The following is an 11,130-nucleotide window of genomic DNA, read 5'->3' as shown; positions in this document are numbered from 1 at the left end:
ATTATAAGAATTTAATTAATCAAAGTTTTATTTCTTTTTTAAAAAGCACTATATAAATTAATTGCGATGGCAATTTCATTAGAAATGTAGCCTGGAGGTTCGAACTCCGATTCCAGTATGTTCTGACAAATTAATAGAAATCTGCAAACACGTTACTAGTGATAAACGGTAGGCCTATACACTATTCGGCACCACCTTGATAAAACTCACTGTGGTATTATAATGTGCCCTACAGTCTTACTACCTGAAGTGAAAAGGGTTGACCCTCCGAGTTTATTGCAAATCTCTACGTTTTGAAGCCAAAAAGTAAAACAACCGGAAAATAATTCCGTTGATGTGTGTGTGTAGGTGTGTTAGCATGTATTTTGTTTAAAATCTCATTATGGAATAATGATTAAGAAATAAACTTTGGCATGGTAGCTTGTGTATAAAACGGCATCGATGATATTAAATGTTGATGGTTAATTATTAAAGATCGAAGGGATGAAGAGATAGAAGATAAGTCGTGTTCTATCTAGAGTAGGATCGAATTTAATAAAGTTTTTACTTATTGTTATCATTTAAACTTGTTATAAAACTTATCTCTACATTAAAAATTAAACTTTTTGACATCTTATAATAATTAATAATAAAAGAGCTTCTTTTAACAAAATCTCATAACACAGGAGAACAAACACAATTTAAATTTTGTGTATGTCTTAGTGTTTTTCGCAGGGAAAGTTTTGCATCTCGTTGCTGGATTTTTTTAAAAGGCGATCTGAAAATATGTTTTAATATATACTTTTACAACATTTAATTTTGTTCTAAAATATATTATTAACAACACAACCATTTATTGTATACAGATTTGGAAATTAATATTGAAGTTTAAATATTGCAACTATGTCAAATAAATTTTATTTGTAGTTATTATTTATCGGCAACTGGGTTTTATTCGTTCTTCTACAGGGTGTTTCACTTCAAGTGTTACAAATCAGTAACTCGGTAAATATGCATAAGATAAAAACAATTGATGATAATAAAAATTTAATATTTCTGGATGGTCTTTTTAACACAGTAAAAGTAAAGACTGGCACATACAACATTTTTCAGTGGGGCGGGAAAAACTTAGAAACTTCAAATGAGTCAGGCTTTATCTTACGGCAATCAAAAAATCTTTCGGAAAAATTAAAGTTTTATTCCTATCAATTTTTTATAAGCATTTTTTCCGAGTTATTCACTTATAACTGCTCACGTGAAACACTTTCAGAAGGCAAACAAATGCATGTCCCAAACAAGAACTTTATTTAATTTTACGATGAATTTTAGGATTATCGTAATTTACATAAACTTAAACGTTTCAATTTATGTAAACATGAATTAATTTTTACGATGGTCTTAAAAATTCAAGCTGTCACATTAGGCCATGTGTTGGTTTATCTTCTAGAACAAATTTTTAAAATTAATTTGACCTATTAATTAATTAATGTATTATTTATGAATTGAATTTAAAAATTTAACGTAGAAACAATGCGTTAATAGGTTAAATTAATTAACAAAATTTGTTCTTTCCTTATTTGTTCGTCTATGTTTACTCCATTTTCCTGAAAAAAAGTAAATAATGTGCAAGACCATTTTTCCCAAACTGGAGCCCGCAAATCAATCAACTAGTAATTATTTAGCAATATGCATCTATTTTCATAAAAATATATTGATAGGGGCATAGGCCGTCGATTGAAAGTTTACGTCGGGAGTCACTGTAAAAATTCACTTCAGACTGAGTAATTAATTACATAAGTCAAAATCATAAAAGAAAAATGACAGTTGAAAATAGAAAGTAGTTGTAACGAATGTAATACGAGAGTTCCAAAAATAATGCTACAATTTTATATTTTTGTTATTATGTTAATTATTTCTGAGAACGTTGTAATGTGCATTAGAACATGGAAAACTGTCCAAGCTTGCCCATTACAATTTCTCAATGTGTACATCTCGTGTCGCACAACACACATCCAACCGATACTCAAGTCTTCCTAGGTTCACTACTGTATAGTATATCTGTTGTCACTTTTCCCACAGTGGCCAAAATACTTCAGCTCCTGTAGTTTACTCATGATGTACAGTGATAAGTGATTCCGACTTTGCGAGCCGCTGAACACAAAACGACTTTACGTTAACGGCGCTTCCCAGAGGTAGTAGTAACAACACGTTCAAATGTAGATGGCAGGTGAACTCGGGCAGTTACTCGTTCGATTAGTATAAATTGCCCACTTCTCAAATAATAATTAACATAATTACAGTAATTTAAAATGGAAGCATTCACTTTGCAAGATCTTGTATTAAAGTGTTTGAGTAATTTTGTATTATGTAAGTATTGTGTAAGTATTGTGTAAGATTATACGAATTATATGATACGATATAGAAATGCGGCATCATTCGTATTGCTGTATTGAAGTTTATTATTATTACTGATTTTGCTTCAGATACTCATTACAGAAACGTAAAATTTTCTCTTTCTAATTGTCGATTTAAATTATTTTTGATATTGGTGAAGTATCATATCTGCAGCTTTGTCGGCGATCATCATAGTAACTGTCATTATATGACCTCCTACGACCATTGGGATAATAGATGCGTCGACTACTCTTAACCCATGAACGCCTTTTACTCTGAAAAATTACAAAAAATTAATTATTAACACAACACAAAATATATTAATGTTTAATATAACTTGACTACAGTAAATTAATCTTGTTAAAATTCAATAAAATAATCTAACACTGAATAATAAATAAGAAAAAGGCATTTATATTGGGTCTGCGTATAAACTGGACTTCTGTTACTAGACAGCTGTAATTGTAAAACAACAAACTGCAAATGTGATCTATCAGTTTCAATACGAAGTTTTTGCATCAGAGAGTATGTAAAAACAAAATGGCGGTAATAGAGTAGAAGGAGCGGCTCTTTATGCAATCATGATCAACTTCAGTCTGCGATCTAAGTTTTAGATGTTTGTGAGAACAGCTTATGACTACAGTTATATTGCTGTCGTAAGTGTCACTGTACAAATAATCGTTGTTTTCTCGTAAAGTAAAATAATAGATATACACGAAAACTCTCGTGATTGTCGTTTTTTAAAAGAGTTGAATGGTATGTTCAAGATGGTAACCAGAACTAAATTGGATCGAGGGTCCAACATAGAGCAACATTAGATTCGATATGTATTTTGTCGGACAACGTTATTTTGGATGTAATATATATCGAATACCAAACTACCCAGAAATGAAAGTAAAAATTATAATTTTCGAAAATTCATTTGGTCAAATTTTGAATTTTCCGAAAAACAGATTTTCGAAATATTAAATTTCGAAAGTTCCTATCGAATTTTCAAATGTTATTCTTCAAAAATTGGTTCTCGAAAATTTAAATTTCCAAAATTTTTAATCGAATTTAAATTATTTAGTTATTTAATTATGAACAATATCGTTGTGTTAAACAGAAACAGAAAGCGATGATACAATGTACAGTACGTGATATTGTGATTGAGTTATCAAGTTTGTGCAAAGATGAGGCAAAGAGTTTTACTATGCTGACTGCGTAAACACGGCTCCTACGGCTAAGAGAAGGAAAAATAAATAGGCTAATATGTGGGAATACAAAAACAACGTAACAGATAATAGATAAACAAAGTATTCTCCGAGAGACAAAGTAAAACTGATAACCTTAAAATTTAGGCAAATAATCAGTATTTTGTTACCTACATGAAAACACTCTTTTAATTAAGTTTTGGAATGATTAAATCAAAATATTAGCGATTATCCCCATTCTAATCAAATTTAAAGTATCTGCGTCCATTTTTCATAATGTCCGAATGTCCTTTTATATCAGGGGTCACCAAACTACGGCCCGCCGGCCAGATCCGGCCCGGGAGGTCTGTTTATCCGGCCCGCCGCCGCAATGTGCCACAAATGAGCTAAAATATAATTATTTATATGAAAGTAGATTGTGGATGAACTATGTGGAAAAAATTAAAATAAGTGTAAGTAAAAATGCCAAAATTGATCCAATCTGATTTTTTCATTTGACAGTAATATAATTTTTATGGAAATCAGTGAAGTGAAAAATTCGGCGACTTTTTGCGACTTTGGGTATCAGAGCGCTTTTTTGTGTATCTGCAATGAAATTTCTAAATACGAGCTTGCTGCAGCGATCGTGTTCGTGTATTGGTAAATAGATATGCTGGTTTTCTTTATTTTTTGTGTATATTGATTGAAATGGTTGTGCGGCCAGCGCTCGTCATTCTCTCAATTATCAGGCCCACTGTAAAAAAGTTTGGTGACACCTGTTTTAGATGGACAACAATATTACGGTATGAAAATGAATATTAAAATCTCCTGGGAAACAAATTACCATTAAAATTGCTTAAACCAAATTCCATACCGGACGTTTGTGGTAAAACGCACTTGGTATCTATCGGGTACACTGCCCACTATTGTAGAGCCTACATTATGACGGTTATACATTCCATGCCAGAAAAACAGTGCCGCACAAGTTCGTAAATTATGCTGAAGACGTTGTGATTTGGCATGATGTAAATTTAACATTATACACTATTCAAATCACTGTGAAGTTTCACCTCATGTTATGCTGGTTTCATATAGCATCGGAATGGGTGCATGTCATAGCGACATAATATCTGATGTATTCGTGCCGACGCAGTTCACAACTTAACCTAATTTATGATGGAAATAACTTTTTGGATTCGTTTTAAGTGATATCCTATATATATGTAGAGACTACATCCTATTATTTTTTCTTTTGCTGATGATATTGAGTTGGTTATTTCGTGATATAATTATTTAATGAGAAATTAATTTCCATTTCCTGATAAAATACTTTTCTCCTTCTCCGCACTGAGGTTCTTCTTTCTACATTTATTGTGGGTTCAGCCATTATCCGAATGGGAAAAACTAGGCTATGAGGGAGGATGCCAACATATCCAGTAACTATACAAATTTTTTATGATTTGTCCGATCTTGGTTCTCCCAAAGAAGTAGATTACGCCTTAACCGCTCCAGCTGTCATTTTCAAATTATAATTAAGAAATTTCTAATGAAAAAGCAGTAGATGTTACGATAATATAAATTACGAAATTATGCACACTTTATTTATTTTTCATAACATTAAAATATAATAAAATACAATAAATAATCATAATTAGCATTAACGAAAATTAGACGTTGACTCTTTAATAAATTTGATTTGGCTCAAAGATATTTGAATGAAAACAGTTTTACAGTTGCAAAATATACTTACTTCAATGTTGCATCTACAACTGTAGTGGGATCATTGGGATCGCCCATTTTACAGCTTCCAGAGAACTGATGAAAAGTGTAAGGAAACGCCAAAGCCATGCAAGCAAGGTGTTCATCACTAAAGCGTTCGTATTTTTCGCATCCTGGCATAACATAGGGCAGAGGTCAAACTCCCAGTTTTCTCATCGGTTTTGTAGAGGCCAAAGTTAAACAATACTTCATACCTATTATTATAAACACACAAGTTTACTCAAGTTTAATGCCTTTTAAATAAAACTATATTTGTTATTAAAACACTATTTAAATAATTAACTACCTTCGACTAAAATTTTCAAGTCATCAGGATGAGAAAGGGTATTTAAGTCGATTACTGGATCCACATAAGGATTGCTTGATTTTAACGTTACACTTCCTCGACTTCGTGGATGAATATGTACTGGCAAACAAGTAATGATATCATGATCCTTGTACTGATCAAACATATTTTGTAACTAAAAAATATCGGTTATTAGCTCGAAAGGCTATATATTGAATAAATATTTAGAAAAAAAAAGTAAATTACTTCATCCTTTGCATTTGATATGACATTTCCCATTGTATTAGTGAGCCACATTATATGCATGTCGGGCCAATCTGGATATTTGTTGTACTTGGTGTTAACATACCCAGCTGCTTCTAATTGTGCTAGAGTCGATAATGGTCCTGCAGAAAATAGATTAGTCACAACACTATTAATATAAGTAAAATGATTACCGTATTTTCAGAGTTTTCTCATACATGAACCTGTCAAAACATTCTTCATTTCTTTGCTGAGTGTTCTATTTAAGATCTTACCAATATATATTTTAAAACATTTCTTTTCATATTTTCGAATTTTGTTTAATAATTGGATAAAATCATTCAAGACAGAATCTTATTTGTGTTATCTCAATTCTCATCGAAGATTCATTTTCCAATAATAGACGAAACCAAAATAATCTGTACACTCCATGTATGCTCGTTCTTAAAGGAAAATCCAACCTAACATTCTTTCGGTATGTTGACAAATTTAACGTCAATCATTAAATAATCAAATTTATTAATAATTGAATTATAAAGAAGCGTTAAATTTACGAAATTATTGTGAAAAACACTACCTGTTCCATTAACCAAAATTTCGTTGTAATCTTCTTTGGTAATTCTATGATCAGCGAATGTATAAGAGTCTATTAAAAACTGTAAACTAGGAGTTGTGAGATGGTCGTGTAAGTTTCGACTGACGGGAAGATCTGCTACTAATGGAATCTATAAAGATTTAAACATTTATAATAAATATTTTAAGTTTTATAATGTACTGGTTTTAAGATTCTAAAAATATTTTATGCTCATTTATTCAATGATTTAAAACACTTCTGACTTAATTTTAGTTTAAAAATATTCAACAAGAACATTGAACACAACTCAAGTTTTCGATAAATAAAAGTCTTTGTGTAAGTTAATATTGTTTAGCAATTTAAATTGCAAAATAAAAACAAAAACGAAAAATTATGTTAAATCTTACATCAAATAGTAATACAATAGTTAATACAGAAATCAGTTAATGAAAAATTTTTCCTAATACAGTAATTATTAAATTATATTCACTTCAACTTGATTTTACAAATTTAATTATACACTTACATTTATAACATACTAGCTGCAAGGACCCGCTTCGCTGGGCAAAAAGTAACGATAGTGAAGATTAAGATAATTACATTATAGCTAATCTTACCCGTTTTCACAGAATGCAAGAATTAGGTCCCCCGTTTCCAGACTAATTAGAGAATTTTTACGTTTAGTCAAACGAACTATTTTCAACGTTTATGGAACGTTTACAATTGTTCTATAATCGAACCAATATTCGAATTTTATGTTCGAATTTAATTCGAACAAATTCGAACAAAACATTCGAAATAGAAAGCCACTTTCAACCACTTTCAAGCCCATATCTCCCGCACCCTTATAGCTATCGAGACGCAACCACCCCTATGCACGAACTTGGGGCCAGAGCCGGCTCTACCATAGGGCGAACGGAGCAGCCGCTCCAGGCGCTAAATCCTAGGGGGCGCCTCAGTGGTAAAGAAAATTAAAGGGTATAAATTAGGGTCAACTAAGAGGGCGCCATAATAAAATCTCGCTCTATCCTAAAACTTGCCTCGGGCCGGCACTGCTTGGGGCTACTATCACATACAAACACCATTCACGTGCGATGTGTAGTTTTGGCGAAAAAGTGAAATATAGGGACATACATATCCATTTATATATATATATAGATATAGATATAGATAATACGACTTGCCTGTAATTTTTGCAGCTCTTCTTTCGGACCAATTCCTGACAGCATTAAAAGCTTGGGAGAATTCAATGTTCCTCCACTTATAATCACTTCTTTCTTTGCCAATGCTGTTAACTGATGTCCTTTATGGTTGAACAAAACGCCGTAAGCTCGATTATGCTCATTAATTAAAATCTGCAATATACATCTTTTGCTTATTTTTTGTTTAATATTAAAATTCCTCACGAAACTCGTTTTAAACTTACCTTGGTAACGAAAGCTGATGTAATCAAACGAAAGTTTCTCCTTCCAATGATAGGATCAATAAAAGCTCGTAGCGAAGTCCATCGTTTTCCTTTATTAATTGTTCCTTGATGTGGCATGAACACTGAAAAATGATAATTTGTTGTTAATTTGGAAATAAATCGTGAATTTTATATCAGAAATAGCAGAGCTGATAGAATCTACAAAGTTTATTACAGGCTATAACTTACCTGTTTGACTTTTACCGTTGAAATCCCCCAGTGGATAACCAATACTTTCGGCTGCTTCTATGTATGCTTTGACTGCAGGAGAAAGAAATTCTGGTATCTGAACAATTTATTCTCCGCCAACTTCATGATAACCTGAAGGTATATAAAACGGTTTATTGTATATTTTCGTAATATTATTTTAAATCATGTAGTGTTTCACATTTTGAGATTGATTTATCAATAGTAAAATCATGTTTAACACTTTAATGTATCTAATGCTATAGCCATTAATATTTGAAGCATTGTATTGGAAAATTATCTTTAAATTTGTCGTGTTCTAAATTGTACATATGATTAGTTATTATACTGTATGATATAAGACTAATTTTATGTTACTTTATGAAGATATTTTATAGTCTTCATTATATCAATCATTATCTGTGTTACTGTATATTTTTCTATGTACTTAGAACAATTGCCTATTTTGATGGGTTCCTATTTGCATATATGATTATCATTTATATTTAATGTTTTATATTAATACAGTACTTATATATTGAATATATTAACCTATAATTTTAGGATCTGATATACATATCTTTTGTTATTGTCATTGGCTATTGTCACAGCCTTATGTTATACCTATCACACTTATTTTACTGTATTATCTTTATATTTTGCCCTCTCTGCATTTTACTTACTATGTTTGTCTGTGTTATTATTCTCTCTCACATATTGTATGTACTTATTGAATTTGATTATATTGTAAACAATCCCTGATTATGCACTGCAATATCAGGGGATATAACTCATGTAATGTTATTAAAGATTAATGAATGAAAATGATAGATTTCGCTTCCAAGCGCCAAGCTTACCTTTTCCAAAGAAAAACTAAGAAAAATTTTGACTGTCGTCTAAATTGTCATAAGATTTTATTTTGGGCAATTTTTTACATCTAAGATATTTTTATTTGGAATTTTATGTAACAGTATATAAGAAGGTTGTTTCAAATTATTTCTCAAAGATTCGCGGATATAGCGTTAATTTTGAGGGCAGTACAACCTGAATATCTACATATTGTGGTGATCCAAATAGTTCGCTTTATAAAGAAATTACTGTCCTGGCTTTGAGTCATTGAAAGCCACGGGGTTCCTCTGTAATGAAGGATAGAAAATAGAGTGTCAAGTTTAAATTAAATTGTGCTCTTTCAGTTTGCAAAAACTGGGAAGACGCCTAATAATTGTTGGCGCCAAAAAATAAATGCAAATTGAAAAGGATTAAAAGTGTGTCTTACTGTAATTTTTAATGCGTTTTTCTGTTATTAACAGAGTGACTTGTTAATACATAAAGCATATAATAAGTTTACAATTTCTAAAATTTTCTGAAATCAGCATTAAATAGTAGTTAGTCGCGGGTTTGCCCTTCAATGATTGACTGGCTACGTGAAGTTTTCCGGAGTTTGTTGGTGTATTACTTACAGAAGAGCCAATATCAATCCTAGATACTCTCGAATTCACTGTTCCTTTGCAGATCGTCCAAATACTGTGCCCTCAGTTCATCAATCCAGTCAATCCGATTTCTTTTCTTTCCATACTACTTTGGAATTACCTTTTTTCTTCTAGAATTAATCCTTCATAATTAATATTTTATATGAACGGTTTCTATCAAAATATCTTATAACAATTCAATCTCTTAATAAAGTTTTACTTTAAAATATTTTTTATATTTTTAAAGACAATTTTTACTTTAATTATTACATAAAATGAATCAATTATACTTATTTTAATACTCTGAGTAACATTAATTAAAATGTTTCAATAATTACAGTATTTAGATTACATAATCTTCAAAATCTATAAAGTAGATCAGGTTAATAAACTAAAACATTAAATTTCCTAAATATATTTTAAAAATATAAATTCGATGCATTCAAACGTCATCGAGTGATAAGCAATCAATCGAAATCATTTTCCTTGTTCTCGTTTTGACAATTGTTGTATGTCTCATTGCATTCTGCTTGATTTCAATACGATTAAATTGGTATTACAAAAGACAACTCGCGTGGTAGCTTTATTTGGAAAATATAAAGAAATCGAACAGTAAATTATGAATTTTAAACGTATATTACAAAATCTGTAAGTAAAGTTTCTATAAAAACTGATAATTTTCTTTAACAAGTCAGTAAATTTTCGCTCTAGTTGATGCATAAATATTTGATTTTGTGGGATTCCATCATAATTTCTTCACTAATTAATTATTGCCAAACGGATCGAGCGGTTTGGGTGACAGTGTACTGCTCTGGGGCACCCGGGATCGAATCCGGACGGATTTTTCGGAGTGCTCTTTCTGGATATGTCCCGTCCCTCTTCTTTGTGGGTCTGGCCGAACCCATAATGAGCTTGCTAAAAGAGGCCCTCTTAATACTCACAGGGAGAAAAAAGTTTTAAAAAATACGTTTTCTATAGGAAAAGAAAGGTCTTACTGTCAGTGAGGAAGAGAGGATTTAAAAAGCTAATTAATTCTTAAAATTCAATATTTTTTTAAATTCATTTTATGTATTTTTTAATCGAGGATAAAATTGTAATTCAATGTACAGTACATTTATAAATTATCTTTTATCGTGGCTCTGTGAAGAGTGTGACACAATCGAATTTATCTCGAAAGCCCACAACTGTGATTCGTACCTGTTACCATCGGTGGTTCATTAAAAATATTTAAATTAATTAGTAAACAAGTACAAGCGTTGTCTAACATATTAAATTTTAATTCTAATTCAATAAGAAAGCGGCCTTGATACGTGTCATAAAAACTAACATTCGGTCCACCACGATGTGACATTTTGTAACCTCTAGTTTAAAAATGAAACAAAGGTTTTTTTCATAGTGTATGTGAATAAATGTAAATATGTACACAGTAAAACCTATCTAAAACGAAACCTGTTCAAAACGGAAACCTGCTAAATCGGAAGAAAATATTCGGCACCGAGCAACTTCCAATAAAGTAATCAGAAAATATATAAAATAAACTAAGAATCATGAGACTTAATTGCTTTTTTTTTTAAATTCTTTCT

At 31.1% G+C, this 11,130-nt stretch overlaps 2 protein-coding genes across 3 annotated transcripts; both read right to left on the bottom strand.

Annotated features, from left to right (window-relative positions):
- Window positions 1-2,465: 2,465 nt before the first annotated feature.
- On the bottom strand, window positions 2,466-6,563 carry LOC111639096 (glucose dehydrogenase [FAD, quinone]-like). 2 transcript variants are annotated; one of them, XR_002759011.1, is made up of 5 exons: window positions 6,431-6,563; window positions 5,857-6,322; window positions 5,611-5,785; window positions 5,296-5,518; window positions 2,466-2,648 (listed from the first exon to the last, which is right to left on the bottom strand). XR_002759011.1 is itself a non-coding variant. In XM_023384876.1 (5 exons), exons 1-4 carry the CDS (start codon window positions 6,094-6,096, stop codon window positions 5,460-5,462), a joined length of 393 nt encoding a protein of 130 aa, XP_023240644.1. In that variant the 5' UTR covers window positions 6,097-6,424; the 3' UTR covers window positions 2,466-2,648; window positions 5,296-5,459. The 2 variants fall into 2 exon arrangements, 1 of the variants encoding a protein (XP_023240644.1); XM_023384876.1 differs by lacking the exon at window positions 6,431-6,563 and having other exon boundaries at window positions 5,857-5,996; window positions 6,078-6,424.
- A 54-nt stretch (window positions 6,564-6,617) lies between these two features.
- LOC111639100 (glucose dehydrogenase [FAD, quinone]-like) lies at window positions 6,618-10,898 on the bottom strand. The gene is made up of 5 exons (XM_023384879.1): window positions 10,752-10,898; window positions 8,082-8,178; window positions 7,854-7,975; window positions 7,612-7,782; window positions 6,618-6,641 (listed from the first exon to the last, which is right to left on the bottom strand). The coding sequence occupies exons 1-5, from the start codon at window positions 10,896-10,898 to the stop codon at window positions 6,618-6,620; spliced, it is 561 nt and encodes a 186-aa protein (XP_023240647.1).
- Window positions 10,899-11,130: the final 232 nt, after the last annotated feature.

This window comes from Centruroides sculpturatus, unplaced genomic scaffold (genome assembly GCF_000671375.1).
Source record: "Centruroides sculpturatus isolate CEXI.00-Female unplaced genomic scaffold, Cexi_2.0 scaffold1071, whole genome shotgun sequence".
In the NCBI taxonomy this organism is placed as follows: Eukaryota; Metazoa; Arthropoda; class Arachnida; order Scorpiones; family Buthidae; genus Centruroides; species Centruroides sculpturatus.
Note: the sequence above shows the minus strand (reverse complement) of the source record. Positions and strands in the feature narration are given on the sequence as shown.

Bases quoted from the DNA above. Each gene is read 5' to 3' on its own strand.
- LOC111639096 (XM_023384876.1), bottom strand. The intron at 5,786-5,856 runs GTAATTTACTTT...GATATTTTTTAG, and splicing joins TATCAAATGCAAAGGATGAA to TTACAAAATATGTTTGATCA. The intron at 5,519-5,610 runs GTAGTTAATTAT...TTATAATAATAG, and splicing joins CTTGAAAATTTTAGTCGAAG to GTATGAAGTATTGTTTAACT.
- LOC111639100 (XM_023384879.1), bottom strand. From the start codon at position 10,898: ATGTCACATCGTGGTGGACCGAATGTTAGTTTTTATGACACGTATCAA. The intron at 8,179-10,751 runs GTAACAGGTACG...TAAATTGTTCAG, and splicing joins TTTTTAATGAACCACCGATG to ATACCAGAATTTCTTTCTCC. The intron at 6,642-7,611 runs GCAAGTCGTATT...AAATATTTTTAG, and splicing joins AAGAGCTGCAAAAATTACAG to AATCTTAAAACCAGTACATT.